This window comes from Gymnodraco acuticeps, unplaced genomic scaffold (assembly GCF_902827175.1).
Source record: "Gymnodraco acuticeps unplaced genomic scaffold, fGymAcu1.1, whole genome shotgun sequence".
In the NCBI taxonomy this organism is placed as follows: domain Eukaryota; kingdom Metazoa; phylum Chordata; class Actinopteri; order Perciformes; family Bathydraconidae; genus Gymnodraco; species Gymnodraco acuticeps.
Genome location: NW_022990685.1, coordinates 710,338 through 729,713, shown reverse-complemented (window position 1 = coordinate 729,713; position 19,376 = coordinate 710,338). Strand labels below are relative to the sequence as shown.

At 41.3% G+C, this 19,376-nt stretch overlaps 1 protein-coding gene across 2 annotated transcripts in view; it reads left to right on the top strand.

Annotated features, from left to right (window-relative positions):
• Positions 1–18,395, top strand: part of LOC117555371 (protein HIRA) — a 32,273-nt gene extending 13,878 nt beyond the window's left edge. The window contains exons 6-25 of one of the 2 annotated variants that reach the window (XM_034230253.1): positions 63–158; positions 303–463; positions 1,270–1,437; positions 1,526–1,639; positions 2,706–2,776; positions 2,973–3,078; positions 3,781–4,002; positions 4,514–4,599; positions 4,982–5,173; positions 6,700–6,843; positions 6,939–7,155; positions 7,313–7,420; positions 11,114–11,262; positions 12,001–12,162; positions 12,265–12,323; positions 12,859–12,964; positions 13,849–13,971; positions 14,061–14,224; positions 14,706–14,794; positions 15,352–18,395. In XM_034230253.1, the coding sequence (XP_034086144.1) occupies positions 63–158; positions 303–463; positions 1,270–1,437; positions 1,526–1,639; positions 2,706–2,776; positions 2,973–3,078; positions 3,781–4,002; positions 4,514–4,599; positions 4,982–5,173; positions 6,700–6,843; positions 6,939–7,155; positions 7,313–7,420; positions 11,114–11,262; positions 12,001–12,162; positions 12,265–12,323; positions 12,859–12,964; positions 13,849–13,971; positions 14,061–14,224; positions 14,706–14,794; positions 15,352–15,468 (2,654 nt within the window). In that variant the 3' untranslated portion in view covers positions 15,469–18,395. Of the gene's footprint in view, positions 1–62; positions 159–302; positions 464–1,269; positions 1,438–1,525; positions 1,640–2,705; positions 2,777–2,972; positions 3,079–3,780; positions 4,003–4,513; positions 4,600–4,981; positions 5,174–6,699; positions 6,844–6,935; positions 7,156–7,312; positions 7,421–11,113; positions 11,263–12,000; positions 12,163–12,264; positions 12,324–12,858; positions 12,965–13,848; positions 13,972–14,060; positions 14,225–14,705; positions 14,795–15,351 lie in introns of both variants that reach the window. The other variant, XM_034230252.1, reaches the window with a different exon arrangement.
• The last annotated feature ends 981 nt before the right edge of the window (positions 18,396–19,376 follow it).

The window sequence follows — 19,376 nt, the reverse complement described above, 5'->3', positions numbered from 1 at the left end:
GGAAAAGTCCAAGTTTCTGGAACAGCGGGGGGTTTATACAGTGTGTGTGTTTTTGTTTATAGATGTGATGGACGTGGCGTGGTCTCCTCATGACGTGTGGCTGGCCTCCTGCAGCGTGGACAACACCATCGTCATCTGGAACGCTCGCAAATTTCCAGGTAGGACAATTCCCAGAGCTAACCCTGTCTGCAGCCTCAAAGCTGGAAACAATTTCTTTATTTTTAGGATAATAAAAAGAAAACATGTTCCACAGAGCAGGAAGACTTTTCCCTTATTCTTGTCTGTCTTCTGTGTGTCCCCAGAGATGGTGACATGTCTGCGAGGACACACTGGGCTGGTTAAAGGTCTGACGTGGGACCCGGTGGGGAAATACATCGCCTCTCAGGCCGACGACCACAGCCTCAGAGTGTGGAGGACAATGGACTGGCAGATGGAGGCCAACGTCACCAAACCCTTCAGCGAGGTACAGAAACTTGTGAGCTGTGTGTGATGGTGTTGTTGGAGCAGGTGGTTGACTATGAAAGGTGTACCTTACAACTTATTAACTTGGTTTTTATTTCTGTTTAATTATACAAATAACTATGCCCACTTTTCGCAAAAGTGTTTTGAATTTTCATTCGGCTGTATCTACGAACTAATTCATTGGATGAAAACCTCAAACTTTATTTCCCAAATATGATATTTGATAATAGCAGGAAACCTAGGGGAAACACTGGAGTGTGTCACTGCCAGTTTGGGAACCCAAAATCCACCCACAGCACAGTCTTAATCCCTAGATTGACACCACCTTTATGATATTTGAAGCGTAAGTGCACCAGAATAAAAGGCTAACGCTAGCCTATAAACAAACTATATCACAGTTGCATGGCTGCGAATCACCACTATTAAGCTAAAGGCGGTTAGTGTTCAGCATGATAAAGTTTAGAAGTCTCAATCAGTTACTTGTTAGCAACCTCTTTTTTTGATCACACGGAAGCTTCACACATTCACCGGTGGGGTATTTACTGACATATTTAATGTCGTAGAACAAAACGTGAACATTTCTACAGCTTGTGTTAAACACAGATCTTATTTCAGGTATCCAAAAAAAAAATACTAACTAATTTCCAGGTTTAAGGACTCATTCCTGCACCACTCTATCACATAGAAACACACTCTATTTTTGTATGTAAGTGTTTACCCAATTTGCCTCGTCTGTGCATTCATACACACCCACAGTTCACCAATGAGGGTTTGAATAATTTTCTCTGGTCTCTCTCTGTGTGTCAGTGTGGTGGGACGACCCACGTCCTGCGTCTGTCCTGGTCTCCAGACGGTCAGTATCTGGTGTCGGCTCACGCCATGAACAACTCCGGTCCCACCGCTCAGATTGTGGAGAGAGATGGCTGGAAAACGAATATGGACTTCGTCGGCCACCGTAAAGCTGTCACAGTGGTGGTAAGAACGTTTTAGCCACATTATCAGACTTTTAAATGTAAATAAATCGTATCTGCTACTTGAAAATATTTGGTTTCTTTCTCTGTAGAAATTTAACCCAAAGATCTTTAAGAAGAAGCAGAAAAACGGCAGCGCTCAAAAACCCGGGTGTCCGTACTGCTGCTGCGCTGTTGGCAGCAAAGACCGGTCGCTCTCCGTCTGGGTATGTTCACACTTTGGTTAATGTTATAAAATGGCAATATGTTTAAATCGGTATCAGGGATGCAGGTTCCTCAGTCAAGCTACAGATATTTCGGCTTGCTTTTGTCTAGAGCACAATTAATAGATGATTTTTACCCAATTTGCAGTATGAGCAATATTTGGCAAAGGGAAAATATGATTTTTAAATTACAACTGTGGTGTTGCAGGGAAGTCCCGGTCTAAACACAGCACCCCACAGATCCTCTTAAAAATCACACCATGTCTTGTCTTTAGTTGGATCCAATGATTAGGAGCATTGTCTACTTTTACTTGGGTCAACACACGTTAAAAAAAAATTAACATTTACACCCTGTTGCCAGATAAACAATAACAAACAAAACAGCTAATGTCATGTTATTAACAGTCAAGTATGGAAGTACGTTGCAAACACGCTAAAACGGCCCAAAACACTTCCATTAAAAGATACGCACTGCAGTTTAAAAAAATGATGCAGATGGGAAAACACAGATGTGCCGAAACACATGCAAGAGCCATCCGTCAACTTGAGGAAACGTTTGCTAAAAGCGCTGCTTAAACAAAACGCTGCAAGAAGCTTAAAACAAAAAGAAAAGGTGGGACGCTAAAAAGTGATGCACACAGCTGGGACCGGAGCGCTTGTTGATGATCTGGGATTATATGGTGGGCCTACTGTCACTGTTGGCAGAGTTAGCTGTTTTGTAATTGTAAGTTTTGTCAGTATATTTAAAATGACTATGTTAGCTACGTTAGCTAGCTAGCTTACATCAGATCTGCAATAAAATCTAAAGGAATCATGCGATCACATTGTTAAACTAAGACAATTAAACTTACATTTTAGGTAGCCTTCAAATGACAGGGTTTAAACAAAATGTATGGACATGCAAGAAAAAAAATCATTAATCATTTCTATATCCATTTAATGAATAAAGCTTCAAACTATTTGGTTCAGCCCTAGTATTTTATTTAAATGATTTTGCAGTATATAGATCCTAAATATGTAAAAGTAACAAGTTAGATTCTAAAGCTTTCTGTCTGATGCTCTTCCTCAGCTGACCTCTCTGAAGCGCCCTCTGGTGGTCATCCATGATCTGTTTGATAAATCGATTATGGACATATCCTGGTGAGTTGGTGTTGTGTTCAAGGGGTCACAGGTTCAAACCCCACTGCAGTCAGCATGTCGTTGTGTCCCTGAGACACTTCACCCCAAAGTGCTCCTGTGGGGATTGTCCACAGTATTGAGTATGTAAGTCGCTTTGGATAAAAGCGTCTTAACAAGTGACATGTAATGTGTGTGTGTGTGTGTGTGTGTGTGTCAGGACTCTGACAGGTCTGGGGATGTTGGTGTGTTCGATGGACGGCACTGTGGCCTACCTGGACTTCTCACTGGATGAACTGGGAGACCCGCTAAACGAGGAGGAGAAGGTTAGACACTCATCATGGAATTACATCTGGCTGCAAACACGAACTTAGTTATTTACCTTAACAGAGTGGTGCAGTCATGACGTATTTTTGTAGGCTGGCTCGCAAACTCATTCCCAGGTTTTAGGACTCATGCTTAATTTATAAACAAAAACAAATAACTTCAATTAATCTAGATTAAGCCTTTGTGGAACTTTGCTGTTTTTTTTCTTTTTCCGTTGACTGTTATAAAAATAAAGTTAAACAAGAAAACATCTTGGTTTTGCCTTAAAATTTAAGTTTTTTTCTATCAAGAGAAGCAAGCTGCTATAATACAAATTTCAGTTCTAGCAGCAGGTTGTAAAAATGGTTTTAAGGGCACCCATAATGCTTTTTGGGGTTTTCCCTTTAACGTATTGTGTTGTACTGTAATGGTCAGTAAAGGCTAAAATCCCAAAGTTCCCTCCAGAGGGAGTTTCTCTCTCTCTCCCACACACACTAGTTGGCTTTTATTAGGACACCCAAAATCAATCAATATAATTTATCAATATGTTTTCTATGCACCAAACAAAAGAAAAATTAACCTGTCCAACCTTGTTACGTCTGCTTTTATTTCCCTTCCTTTCTTTTGTCTCTACTTTGTTCTCTTGTTGGATGCTGTCCTTTCCTCCATCATTCTATCAAGCCCGAATAAGAACAATTTCCTGTCATTTCTCTGACATACAGAACAGCATCCATCAGAACATCTACGGTAAGAGTCTGGCTATAACCAGCACAGAGGCTCAGCTCTCCACCACCATCATCGAGAACCCTGAGATGCTCAAATACCAGCAGGAGCGCCAGAACTCAATCCAGGCCAACTCAGGACTGGGCAGCGCCGGGCCTGAATCCTCGGCCCCTAAACTCAACAGCATGATGAACGGAGAGTCTCTCGAGGACATCAGGAAGGTGGGACACTAGATTTAAACTTCCAACAAGCTGCACAAAGTGTTGAGTTGGTTCAGGATAAAGACTAAGATTTTCATTGAATTCATCTTATCTTTTCTTCATTTGTCTGATTTTCATACAAATATTTTAGAAAAATATATATTCACAAAATCAAGTTTCAGAATCTGCAAAGATTAATAAAATAAAAAAACACTCAATTTCATCTAAATCCTATTTGTATCCAAATCTATTTACAACTTTGGGTTAAAGGGGCCCTATTACATCTTTTGGAGTTTTCTTTGTATGTTAATGAGTCGCAAAGACTACAATCCCAACGTTCCCTCCAGAGGGAGCTTCTCTCCCAAATGTTTATATTTAGATAGACAATACAGAGAGATTAGATAAAGATTATAAAAACGTTTTAGAAATAAAAGATAAATATCAATGACTTTCAGGGCTGTATTTTCAATGGTTGGCAAAATACATATTTTTGGAGCTTACATTTTCTTGGACTTATGTTGTTGTCTTGCAGACCCTCCTGAAGAAACAGGTTGAGACGAGAACTGCAGACGGACGAAGACGAATCACACCGCTCTGCATTGCTCAGCTGGACACCGGGTAGGGAAACGATCGTGTAAACTTAAAGATATACATATATGTATATGTGTGTGTGTGTATATACACACATATATACACACACAATTTATTGTTGAGTAAATGTAGAAACCTTAAGTGCAAAATAAACAATTGAACATTTCCCATTTATGCAAAAATGCTAAACATTTAATAATTAAAATATTTTTTTTTTAAAAAGTGGATGATTGAGTACATTTGTTAAAAATACTAATACTATTGTGGAAATACATTGTCCATTTTGTCAAAGTTATTATTATTATTGTTTAAATCCCTTATGGGCCTCCTCACTGAGAGCTGTACACTCGGCACGTTTAGAAAACATGCAGAGGAGAAAGCTCAGCAAACAGTTTCTCTTTCTGTGCAGGGATTTCTCTCCCGCTCTGTTCAACAGCGCTCCCATCCTGCCGTCGGGCTCCTCCATGTCCAACCAGCTCACCTCCCAGCTCAGCTCAGACTCCAGCCCAGGACAGGCCTCTTCTCTGGGGCTTCGGCCCATCCACGACCCCATGCTCACCTCGCCTCCACCCAACAGCGCCACAAAGGGCCTGGAGGACGGGTACGAGCTTTTTTTTTTCTTTTCTTTTTTTTTTTTTATGTGCTTGTTCAATTCCTAACTGGAAAGCTCGCTCTTTTGAACACATAAATGCAACAAAACAAAACAAATTATCAGTTTATAATGTGATGCTATTGCACTATTTCTTAATGCTCTTTATGTTTTTCATGTTTGTAAAGAACTTTTAATGTGTGTGTGTGTATATATATATATATATATCTATATATATATATATAGATATATATATCAATCATTTAACTTTCCTTGCATTATATGCTGCTTTGGTTATCTCACACACTTTTTCTTCCAGACCCAAAAGCAGAACACTCTATTCATACTTTGAGAACTGGGTTTCTGGTGGCTTCCCCAATCCAGTCTTAACCCTCCTGTCATGTTCTGGTCAAATCTGACCGATTCATTACTTCCATCAATTGTAATAATAACAATAATAATAAATTATATTTCTATAGCGCTTTTCTTAAACACAAAGATGCTTTACATTTGGGAGGGAGGGTAGACAAACAAAACAAAACCAAAAAGAAACAAAACAAAACAGAAAAGTAGTCAGGAGGAAGTTGGTTGAGAGGGGGGGGGGGGCTTATGGATACAGAGTTGAAGAGGTGGGTTTTGAGGCGGGACTGGAACAGGGTGAGGGGCTCAGACTCACGGAGGTCTTGGGGGAGGGAGTTCCAGAGTTTTAAAAAAAATGTTGTTTTTAGTTTTTTACAGAATTGTAAAGTTGTGTTTTACATTTGATTGCTTCGAGGCCTTATGATATCCTCCAAAGTAGGCATTTGAAGATAAAAAGAAAATGCTGATCACAACTTTCATTGAATTGTTTGTGTGTAGTCAACTTGTAACACCTATGATGTTTATTATTTCTGGTCAAAAGCGACTGCCATAGGAAATGAATTGGTAACCCTAGATCAGTGTTTCTCAAACTTTTTCATACCAAGGATCACTTAACCAATAAAAAAACCACTCGCGGACCACCTAACTCCACAAATATCCAAAAACACATCGTTTTTTACGAATCGCCTGAAAATGGTACAAACAAGTGGAAACATGTGGGATGAAGGTGTTTATGTGGGCTATATCATGCAATCGGAAGTGAAACTTAAGCTCGCTCCATTGCGGAGATATTCCCGCGAGAGTGCGGAAAACTTAAATGTATTTATTTATTTCAAATGTGAAATGTTACCAATATACTCACGGACCACTAGGGGGCGCTCACGGACCACCAGTGGTCCGCGGACCACACTTTGAGAAGCACTGCCCTAGATGATATTCCTCCATCAGCTAGTACACACCCACATTTGACACATTGTCTGTGTCTATTCTTTGTAGGTATTCGTGTAAACCTGTACTCTGAGACATGGTTTGCAGCTTATAAGTGTGCTAAATACAATTTGGTGAAGATGAATGTTTTTTGTGCTAATGTAAGAGCAGTTAAAACAGACAACACATCAAAGTAAGGAAGGAGAAACAAACATGACAGGAGGGTTCATGTCTGTTTCCTTGCATTCCAGTCTGAAGTCCAGTCTGCTGCTCACTTCTGCCTCCAAGATCGAGCCGATGAAAGCTTTGGACTCAAGGTTCACAGAGAGGTCAAAGGCCACAACGGGGGTCACAGCCGTCATATCCTCCATCTCTGGACTCATGCCTCTGGACAGGTGATTGACTCAAGTGGTACAGTGTGAGGTTAAAAAAAAGCTCAAAGATGACTTACAAAACAAAATCTTGACTTATTTTTATCGTCAACCAGCAGGCCCAAAGACGGCCTCTCCTCTCTGAAAGACATGAAATCCAAAGACGACACCAGCAGCGACAGCGAAGACAAAATGGCCTCGATCAACAAAAACCTGATGTTGGGCAAGAGGAAACCCGAGCTGCTGATAGATGCAGGAGAGGTGGTGGAGAAGAGGAAGAAGGGACGGCCCAGGAAAGACAAGATGGCTGCACCCACCGCCCAACCATTCACTCAGGTAACGAGATGGAGGGAAAGAGTGAAAAGATTGAGATTACAAATGAACTTGTTAATCAATGAGAACTATGAAAACCATTCATTTCTTTTATAAAAAAAACCATGATTAAACCTTGGAAAAGAGAGAGAATAAACTGAGAGTTCCCTTTTCCTGTCAGATGACTCCCACCGCAGAGCGGGAGCCAAGCAGGGTGGCAGCTCCTCCACCTCCTGTAGCTGCTCTCAAACTGCCAACACCCAGTATAAAGAAGACCTTCAGTCTGCAGGTAATGTGTGTGTGTGTGTGTGAACGAACAGCGTCACTTTAAACTGAATCGTAAGTCTTTGATCTGTACAAATTCTCCGCTCAGGCAATGCTTTATATATAAACTTCAGTCTTCCATAAAGCCGGTATATATCGGAATAATCAGTAGAAGTCCAGTAAAAAATAATATGCTGTAAGCACAATTCAAAGTGTATTCAAAAAAGTATGAATGGACAAGTTGGCATCAATCAATCTATCAAAGTGTATTTATATATCCCAACATCACAAATGTATTTGTCTCGGGGACTTTACAGGTTCAAGGTTCTTTATTTTTGTCATACGAACATAGCTACAGTGCAGTTATGCCGATGAAAATCTTGTGTCACAGGCTTCTCCAACAGTGCAACACAAAACACAGAGACAGAAAAATATAGTGCAAGAAAATAGTTTAAAAAAGTGAAATAGTGTCATTGAAATATGATTTATTAGGTAAATAGATCAATATGTTTTAAGTAGCAGCCAGATGAATATTGTGGATGTTGTTTCAGCAGTTCAGGTGTTCAGTCTTATTGCCTGTGGGATGAAACTGTCCCTGAGTCTGGTGGTTTTAGTCCGAATGCCAGACGGCAGCAGACAGAACAGTTTGTGGCTGGGGTGATGGGGGTCTTTTATAATCCTGAGAGATTTCTTCCTGAGCCGCTGGGAGTAAAGGTCCTCCATGGATGGCAGCTCCGTCCTGGTGATGTTCTGTGCAGTTTTCACCACCCTCTGTAGAGTCTTACGGTTGAGGGCGGTGTAACTGCCATATCATGCCGTGATGCAGCCAGTCAGGATGCTCTCCATGGTGCACCTGTAGAAGGTCAGGATCCTTTCTATGGTGCACCTGTAGAAGGTCAGGATGCTCTCCATGGTGCACCTGTAGAAGGTCAGGATCCTCTCTATGGTGCACCTGTAGAAGGTCAGGATGCTCTCCATGGTGCACCTGTAGAAGGTCAGGATCCTCTCTATGGTGCACCTGTAGAAGGTCAGGATCCTCTCTATGGTGCACCTGTAGAAGGTCAGGATGCTCTCTATGGTGCACCTGTAGAAGGTCAGGATGCTCTCTATGGTGCACCTGTAGAAGGTCAGGATGCTCTCTATGGTGCACCTGTAGAAGGTCAGGATGCTCTCTATGGTGCACCTGTAGAAGGTCAGGATCCTCTCTATGGTGCACCTGTAGAAGGTCAGGATGCTCTCTATGGTGCACCTGTAGAAGGTCAGGATGCTCTCTATGGTGCACCTGTAGAAGGTCAGGATGCTCTCTATGGTGCACCTGTAGAAGGTCAGGATGCTCTCTATGGTGCACCTGTAGAAGGTCAGGATCCTCTCTATGGTGCACCTGTAGAAGGTCAGGATGCTCTCTATGGTGCACCTGTAGAAGGTCAGGATCCTCTCTATGGTGCACCTGTAGAAGGTCAGGATGCTCTCTATGGTATACCTGTAGAAGGTCAGGATCCTCTCTATGGTGCACCTGTAGAAGTTGCAGAGTATCCTGGAGTCCATGTTGAACCTCCTCAGCCTGCGGAGGAAGAAGAGCCGCTGTCGAGCTCTTTTGGTGATGGTGTTTGTGTGATGAGTCCATGTCAGGTCCTCAGTGATGTGGACAGCGAGGAACCTGAAGCTGCTGACTCTCCACCGTAGAATACGACCCCCTCTGTCCTTAGACCCTGACATGGGACAAGTTGCATATCCTTTCAAACTAGCCATAACTGGTGCCTCATAGGCACCTCGGGTACAGATAGCACAGCACCAGTTATCAGCAGTTATGCAGGCTTAAATGTCTCTATATAAATAATATACATGCCTTGATTATGTCATTCTTTAAAAAACCCTTTTTATCAATTAAATCAGTGATTCTCAAAAGGGGGTACGTAAAAAATAGCATGCATGATTACGAAAATAATCTTAGTACAACAAGTTATATAGAAAACACAATTGTATATAACATATTCCTAGAACCACCAAGGGGGTCCTCCATATAAACATTCAAATGTGTGTATTGTATTTTATAGTTTTTCATAATATATCATTTCGATTCACTTCAATTGAAAAACTCCTTGGAAAAATCCTTAGTTGGTTGTAATTCATGCATGAAGGAGTTAATAAATCACACACTGATGGAACATCACTATATTGCAGGGGTGCCCAACCAGTCGATCGCGATCGACCGGTCGATCACGAGGAGATTCCCAGTCGATCGCGAGATGTGTCTAAAAATAGAACAACAACATTCTGTTTTATCGTTAATGTCCTATAACATAATGTTCCTGTGCCAGAATAATGCACTTGAACGCATCAAAGCTTTGTGATTGGCCGGCGTGACCCCATGTGTCGGGGCGTGGCTGGTGGGCAGTGGGCACTATTTCGCTGACGTTGTTGTCCGACCGTGTCAACAGGAGTGACAGTCCGCACACACACAAGACCGCAATTATGGCAGAAGCAAAAAAGCCCAAAATATATAATTTTCACTCCGAGTGGGAGGATGATTATTTCTGTATCTATTCCAATTCAAAGTCCATCTGTCTCATCTGCAATGCGAGCGTGGCTTTATCGAAGAAGGGTAATTTAGGAGCGGCATTTCAAAACAGTGCACAAACGCTACGAGACGGAATTCCCTCCTAATTCTGCCCTACGCTCCCAAAAGGGGAGGGGCCTGAAAGGACAGCTAAATGCACAGCAGTCCATTTTCACCCGGCCCAACAACAAGAGCAAGGCTGCTTCCAGAGCATCTTATCGTATCAGTCACGTTCTTGAGAAACACATGAAGTCTTTCAAAGATGGCGAAGTTGTGAAAGAAGCATTCCTGGAGGCTGCCAACGTGCTTTTGGGGACAGTAAAAATAACAGAAGCATTTCAACAGGTTTTTGATATAATAAAAACTCAAGTTAGATACCGTTATTAATCAGCTGTAAGTTTTAGTTTGTTTGAACTTATTCATTATAATTATTGTACAAAATGGTATAAGAATGCAAACATTAAGATCTGTTCTGTTTAAATTGATTATAGTCTATTATCAATTCAGGTTAAGAAACTAGTGTTGCTGGCATCCTATTTTAAAGGCATTTATTTTTATATTCAACAAAAAAATTGTTTGATTCTATTAATTTTGTCTTTTTATTGCACTTGGCAGCAGATTCCTGTGTAGCTTCAGATCTGAGTTGTCTTATTAGTAAGTGAATAAACTCCAACTCTGTATCAACAACACTGTTGTGTAACTTCAGTTAAATACTTGTATGTGTGTAGATTAGAAAGAGGTAAGATAAAGGATCTGCAGTATTTTATCGAGTATTCATCGTACAAAGGTCAGTTTTATACAAGTAGAAGTGTGTATTTACCTGGTAGTAGGCTGTCAGTAATGGCTACGCCTCTATTTGGACTGGTAGATCTCGGCAGACTGGCAACGTTAAAAGTAGCTCTCGGTTCAAAAAAGGTTGGGCACCCCTGCTATATTGTAATGATTTATATGGCTTTTTCTATCAAAAATGTTGGGGGTCGGTCAGGGGGTACTTGGCTGAGAAGATGTTTCAAAGGGGGTATGAAAAAGGTTTGAGAAGCACTGAATTAAATAACTCGATAACAAACACAGATAACATTCGTCCAGACCATCTCCATCTGTCTGGTCAATTGAATTTCTTTTGACGGAAACGCTGAAACTTGTGTGTGTGTGTGTGTGTAGGTAAGCATGGAACCATCTATGTTCCTGGAGGTGGAGAACGAGGTGTCGGTAGTTGCGGGTTCAAAGCTCAGCCAGCTGCGATGCTCCAGAGACGGACGGGACTGGAACACACTGCTGCCCAGCTCAGTGATCACTGCTGCAGGGAGCAGGTACGAGGCTCAGCGCGTCACACACACACTCAGCTGTCTTTCATTGTAGTCTACTTGCCAGCATTGTGAACCAGGAAATGTTGAGTGTCCCAAAGGTCTTATGTTAGAAATGTATAATACGGGTCCCCAGCACAAATAAACTGCCTAATGTTAACTTGCATATGTTGGCCAATTTGCACAATTGGCATAAATTGCATTAATAAGCATTAATATGCAACTAATAGCTAAAAAATGGCATGGCTGATTTGGAAAATGTTGGTGTGGTTTTGGAGGTAAATGAGGATGTTGGATCAATCTCTGACAATTCCAGGATAAAGAAATGTCAGTTTTAACCAGCAAGTAGCCATATGTGTACTCCCGAGGGGCTGATGTAGATGAATTTTGGTTTGATTTGAAAGTTAGGGCACTTTGATCATAATAATGTTAGAAAATGATTCAATGTCCTCAATAACCTCCAAAACCACACCAACATTTTCCAAATTGGCCAAACAATTATTTAGCTATTGTCGGCAAATGGTAATTTATGCAACTTATGCTAATTGTGCAAATTGCCCAACAAGTTAGCATCTGGCAGTTTCTATCTGCTGGGGACCTGTACCAGACATTTCTTACATAAAGCTGTGGGGTACTCAACATTTCAGAGTTCGCAATAGGACTCTATCGGCTGGCAACTAGACTATTCATTGATTTTGTAAATAAATAAAACAACATCTCTGACTCTGCTCTTCTCTCCCTCAGTGACATCCTCGCCGTTGCCTGTCAGGACAGGATGTTGTCAGTGTTCTCTTCCTGTGGGCGGCGGCTGCTCCCTGCCATTCAGCTGGCCACGCCTGTGTCAGCTCTGCACTGCTCGGCCCACTTTGTCATGGCTCTGACGGCTGGGGCTGCGCTGTCTGTCTGGTGAGCCCGGATACATTCTGTTGGAGATCACATGTGCTCGATTGTTCTAGACATTATGATGATTGTTATCCAGCTGTTCATTTGTGTTCTGTCTGTTTGCAGGGATGTTCATAAACAAAAGGCTCTGGTGAAGAACGAGTCTCTGCTGAGCATTTTACCAGGTAAGACACTGCAGAATGGGATTGACACAGAGCATTCGACATTGTGGGACTCAAGGTTGACTATATCAATCTCATGCCTGTGTGATAAGTGTTGAAAAATAGTTCCAGCACCCTACTTTTTTTTCCATTTCTGACAAGTATTAGTTAATGTACTGTTATAACTGCCAATTAGAGCAAACATAAAGTAGAGGTGTTTCCTTGTTATAGAACCAGGCTAACAGATCCCCCTGCTTCCAATCTACATGCTAAGCTAGGCTAACCACATCATGAATCTAGCTCTGTTTAACTCGCATACATGAGATGGATACCAAACTTTTGTAGTTATTAAAATGTTAACCTATTCCTATTGAAGTACATTCAATATGTTTTATTGGAATCTTCTTCATGAATGTCAAAAATATGTTCTTTCACATGAAGATGGCTTCAAAACCACATTTGTATTTATAGGATTTAACTTTTATAAAATACAATTTGAATGAGTATGTAAAATGCAGTCATGCTGTCTACCCTTGAACACATTTTGTTTTGTGTGTAGGGGCTGACACCACAGTGTCTCAGTCTCTGCTGACCCAGCAGGGCGTTCCAGTCGTTGGACTCTCCAACGGAAAGTCCTACTGCTTCAGCTCCTCACTGGAGACATGGTGAGGCACTAAAGAGTGGACTGACAGCGCTGATTCCCAACCAGGGTTTGCTGGTAGTAAGGGTAGAAAAAACCCTTTGCTAAAAGTAAGGCTAGAAAAAACGTTTGAAATAGCTAGCTACAAGTTATAGACACACTTTTGTAATAATTGGCTAAAAGTAATTGGTAAACTTTTGAAAAGCCAGCGAAACGTAAAGAAGAACAGTTAAAATAGCTAGCTTCCAGTAATGGATAAACGTTTTAAATAGCTAGCTTCCAGTAATGGATAAACGTTTTAAATAGCTAGCTAGAAGTCATGGATAAACATTTTAAATAGCTAGCTAGAAGTATTGGATAAACGTTTTAAATAGCTAGCTAGAAGTATTGGATAAACGTTTTAAAAACTAGCTAAAAGCATCAACAGTTTGAAGAGTTGGCTAAATGTAATAAATAAATCATTTTAACAGTGATGGTTAAACCGTTGAAATGGCTACCGAAACTCAATGAAGAACAGTTCAAATAGCTAGCTAAAAGTGATGGATAGCATTTATCATTGGGGAAAAGGTTGTGATATTGGCATCTGCCGATGTTAGCCATATTTTCCGCCATCAGCACATCAGTAAATAAGGTGACATGTGCCAATGGCGGTAGCCAATGTTTATCTGTTTTGCTTAGTATGTGACAGGAAGAGGTTCGTGTCAAAGTTCATTTATTTTATATGACTGACAAGATCAAGGTCATTTTGAATGATTAGACACTGGCTGAGGGCTATCTGCCATAACTTTATAATCCTCCATAGAGCGTCACAAACACACCACCAAGAACACCCCAATGCCCCCCTTTCTAAAATACTTCCCCCCCCGAGTGAATGAGTAAACTTAAATAATTATACTGTCTCTCTTACAGGACGTTAATAGCGGATAAAGGAGACTCTATGGTCCAGTGTGCTGACTTCAGGAGCTGCCTACCTACCCAGGATGCACCTGTGTCCTCAGGGCCACTGGCTGTCATGCAGGGACGCAACCTCAAGTATGACAGCAGTATTTAATCCCCCCCTTCTATCTCCAGGTGAAAGGTAATAAATGAGTAAATAAACACCATGTCTGTGGTCCCTGCAGTGCTGGTCGGCTGGCGTCCCGCCTCTCCTCCACCCCTCACCACCTGCAGCAGAGCATGACGTTGGCCTTCCTGGAGAATCAGCTGGCGTCTGCTCTGACTTTGCAGTCAGCACAGGAGTATCGCTACTGGCTGCTCATCTACACCCGTTTCCTTGTCAACGAAGGTAGCAAACTATTCCTTTTTAGAATGATTTCAGACTGATAAGAGTCACTAACAACCCAGTGCTGACTGTACAAACCTTATGTAGCCCTGCCACTGATAATTAGTTCTTCTGTTTTTAAGACAACATTACAGACAATGAATTATGTTTCGGATCATTCACAGCCACACTTCAGCGATGAAATGGTTTTACAGTTCCACATCCATCCTCTTTTAGTGGTTGACATGAAAATGGCTCAAAATCTCATATGAACACTTTTTGAATGACTTATTAGTGTCTTTTCCCTCTGAGTAACTACCAAAAGTCACTAAGCACATCGGCCAGTTGTACTCTATACTAGAGCTCATGTTGTCAGTTTATGATAACTCACTGCCAGAGGGTAGACAAAGGTCCACAGTGTTACAATGTATAAAAACAAGTTCATCCAGGAGTGCTGATTGGGTTTCGGTTTCAGTGTTGACAAAACGTTGTGTGATCCCTCCAGGTTCAGAGTTTCGTCTCCGAGAACTCTGCAAGGAGCTGCTCGGTCCCGTCCACAAATCAGCAGCGACAGCCTGGGAGCCCACCACTCTGGTACAACTCAACATTTTTCAAAACGTTTACCTTCCACACAAACAAATGTATTGTCCTTTTTGTTCCTGCTCCCAAAGCTGCTTTGTGTCCCATCTCTTAGTTGTATTGTTGCTAGATGTTGACCAAGGATTAGGCTGTACTCATTCAGCATTAAGCCTCAAGTATATTACATATACATTAAGACATAAAGGGATACCCCAATCCATTTTTCTTTCTAACCTGGATGTTAGAAATCATAGTCACTCAACCAAAAGATCTCACAAAAAGTAGTGTGCAATGTCCTGTCTAGATGTAAAGCAGAGCTGCATCAACAGTTAGTTAATTAGTATTTATTAATTACAATGTTAACTGTTTTGTCTATAGAACATGAAAAAAAAAAACAGGTTGTGTAATTGCGACTGTCCGGAATAGTTTTTTTGCTCATTTGATTAATCTGTTATGACCTGTGCAAACAAAGCTAATAGCTAATGAGTTAGCTTGCGTTAGCTTGCGTTAGCTCTGGCTCCACATTAAACGGCGCATATGCTAGTCGCTAACGATCTGTTTTCTGTGTTAAGGGTCTACGTAAGCGCGAGTTGTTGCGGGAAGTCTTACCTGTCATCGTTGAAAACCTGCGATTCCAGAGACTGTTCACCGAATACCAGGACCAGCTGGAGCTACTGCGCAACAAATAACACACACTGCTGCCCACACACACACACACACTGACAACACACATGCCTGGACTCATCATGAAACCAGTTTGGTTCTTCCAGTTCGACTCGGGTGAACTCTGACTGCTTATCGTCAACTGAAGAAGCTTGAAATGCTGTTTGGGCTGAAAGCTGCAAAACAGAAAAACTTCATTCACGGCGAGTCCACAGCTTTCAAAGTTTGGGGACTTTCAGTGCTGTCGCTCACTGGGAAGAAGTGGCGGGTGCTTTGGATTTTTTTCTTCTAATCACAATCTTAGTTCCAACTCACGTGTTCTGTCGGTTTTTGTTTTTTTTTAACCTATGCACCTCTCTCCTGCTCCTTGAACTAAAACATATTTAATTAAGAGAGGTTGTGTTACAAATGTTGCTGGTTGGATCCCTGCAGCGCGATACATCTTTCTCAAGTCTGTTTCTCTCCTCCGAGAGAGTGAGCAGAGGTGAGACAGTGAAAAAGGAAATAGAATAAATCAAAATGGATGTAAAGGAGCAATATGCTTGTACCAAAGTGATGCCTTCAAGTGTAAAAATAACCACACAACTCTATCTGCAAAGTGAAGGAAATGAAGGGCATCATTAAAAAAAGGTTCAAATGGGTTTTTAAAGGCTGATGGGCGAAGTTTTCTGAGTGTTCTGGCTGAAGAAAATGCCAATGCCAACATTTGAAGTCACAGGTCACCGCGAAGAAGATAATCAAACTTATGACACCACTGGAAATGTAATGGTATATTCAGAGATACAGGATGGACCTCGATTTTTAAGGGATGCCTTTTTTGCAGCTAATCCTAACCTATGAGAGCATTCGCTCCAGTCAGAGCACTTCAAGCATGTAAGAGTAGAAAAATGTGCACAAAGCGCTGCAGAATTTACGGTGGCCGACGACCGCCCAAAACGATGCAATAAAAAAAACACAAATGTGCCAAAACACGCGCAAATTAAAAAATATCTTCACCAAGTTGACGAAACGTGCGCAGCATTTACTAAAAGCACTGCATAAAAGAAACGCTGCAAATAAAAACAATGTAAGAAGCTCAAAACACAACAGAAACGGGGACACTAAAAAGTGATGCACACAGCTGGGACCAGAGCACACAGTCACAGTTGGCACACTGTGACTGGAAACTTACCTCAAATGTACATTGTATTGGCTTGTTTAAAAAATGCGATCCCAGGAATCCTTCTGATATTATTGCTGATCTGCTGTCAGCTAGCTAGCCTAGCTAACATATAGCTAACCTAGCTAGCCTAGCTAACGTATAGCTAACCTAGTCATTTCATTTATACTGACAAAACACTTACAATCGTGAAACAGGCCAACTCAGCCAACAGTGACAGTTGGCCAACTTTATGATCCCAGAACATCAACAAGTGCTCCGGTCCCAGCGCTGCGTCACTTTTGAGTGTCCCTGTTTTCGTTGTGTTTTGAGCTTCTTCCTGCATTTAGTTTGAGCAGCTTTTTGAGTAAACACTGCTCATGTCTTGTCAAGTTGATGAAGATGTTTCTTCATGTGTTTTGGCTCATTTGTGTTTTTATTTGCATCGCTTTTGAGCCCATTTCTCCTAATGGAAGTGTAGCGTAGGTCGACCACCGTAGCATTTAGACTAAAGAAACTAAACACAAGTAAGGAAACACGATGGCAGTGCCGGAATCCATTTTCACATCTTATCTGCAACAAAGGTAGACGGAAGTACAAGCTTTGGGTGCAAGTTAGCATTATTTGAAATAACTAAATGTTTCACACATTGTTATCTTTGCTTTTTACCTCAACTTTATAAGCACCTAATCAAGATTATACATTTAGATTATTTGTCAAAGAAAAAGCATTTAACATGAGTGCATAAAAAGTCCTATTTGTATTGTGTTGGCTGAATGAATGTAGATCTACAGGCGTAACCATTACTTAACCTCCATGAAGTCTGAGAATAAATCATATTTACTGTGGACTTAGAAAAAGAAATTGGCTGAATTGCTCAGCAAGGTGGGAATGAAGTACACACAGGTTTAACAAAAGCTCGACAATGAATCTAGTAAAGTGAACTCGTGCCAACGTTACATCCGTACATAATTATTGTAAATATCAGCAGCTGCCTGAGGACATTTGCTGATGAGCAGGAAAGACTCATTTGTGCAGATCTTCAAGGCATATCATGTGTATGAAACGGATCTTTGGGGTAATAAAAAATCCCTCGTGTGTCAGATTCACGACATCCGATTTAGCTTTTGTTCCCCCTCCCCCCAAAAAAGGCTAATATGATCCACTTTTTGAACGGCTGTGACCAGACATGGTGAACGGATAATGTTATATATATATATTTTGGTCTGTTTCACTTCCTGTATCTCGTAAATACCCCAAGTCTAATTGCTGCACCATTGGTTTACATGTTCTCTCTGTTGCCGGGCAAGAAACACCCCAAAAATGTTTTTCAGGACAGACAGAGGGATTTTCTTTTGTCTCACATGCATTAACTTGACATTTGTACAGGTTTCAAAAGCACAGCGGTCATGAAACCTCATTGGACTTCTCGTGGATAAAAAGTACTTGTTTAGCCTTTTTTGTCTACCTCTGCCAATTCATATATAACAGTAGAGAGAGCTTATGCTCGCTGTATCTGACAGTGTGGAGACACACAGAGGAAGAATTCATCTATCAATCTGCACAGCATTTATTTTTCCTTCTTTCCTTTTTTTCCCGCTGTAAGTCATTTTTAAATGTTTGTACAAGCAATTTCTTTTTTCATTTTCTATAAGAAAAAAAGAATGAGAAGAGCTGAGTTGTTGCTTTTGAGGAAAGAACTTGAAAAATAAATGAGGAACAGTTGGGGTTTGGTAATTCCCTGAGTGGTGTTTCTTCACTGAATGTGTGGTGAGAGCCATTGTTATACTAGTAAAGCGTATACCTGGATCCAAATAGTTTGTCAGTTTTGATCAATTATGTTGTGCAGTTTAAAGAGAAGCTTTTCTTAAATGCAGCTTCCTTTAGGCATTATTGTGCATTTGACTCCTGAACAGAAGCCTGTTCCTTTTTAAAGAGGCCCGATCTACTGTAGTGTGTGGTATAGGTTGTTGTGCATGTTAATGGTCTGCAAAGGCTAACATCCCTGTGTTCTCTCCAGAGGGAGTTTCTCTCCCACACACTCTCCCCCTTTCTGAAACGCCTTCATTGGACTCCTTTGTTTACTTCCATAGTGACATCACTACATAACGCTTCTATTGGCTAGCGTTCCACAACATTGTACTTGATTTTGTAATGGTCGGGATATTTCCGACACATCTCTTAGTGGTTGACCAATCACAACAGAGTGAGCCAACTAACCAATCAGAGCAGACTCTGCTAAAATGGCCTGACTCTCGAGAGCAAAAGTACCCAAAGCTGGGCCCAATAAGCATGCTCACTTACTTATTTATTTGCCGATCTTCTCTGATCCAGTCTAATGAATGATTGGCTCGTGCTCCAACACATTGTAGGTGATAGGCTTAGGGGCAGGACATCTCTAAGCGGTCCACCAATCAAAACCGAGCCGCCCAGCTAACCAATCAGAGCAGACTGGGCTCCGTTTCAGACGGAGGGTGAAAAGAGGTGCTTCGGCACAGGAGAAAAATTAAGAGCTTTTTGAAAATTAAAGCATGGAGACATGTCCCAGTAGAGGCAAAAAATACATTCGCTTTGTGCTGTACAAAAAAAATGCACAATACGTAGTATTTTTTTGGGAGTAGTTTCTACAACTGTTTTGACGATATTCGCCGTGATTTGCCCCCAAAGTTCACGTTCGTTCGATGCTAGGCGATCCTTCGCCATGGAACACGATGACGTCATAACTCAAACTGACATGCTCAGATCGCCTATCACCTAAACTTCACATGATGGTTAACACTGCGGCCCTGAACAGCT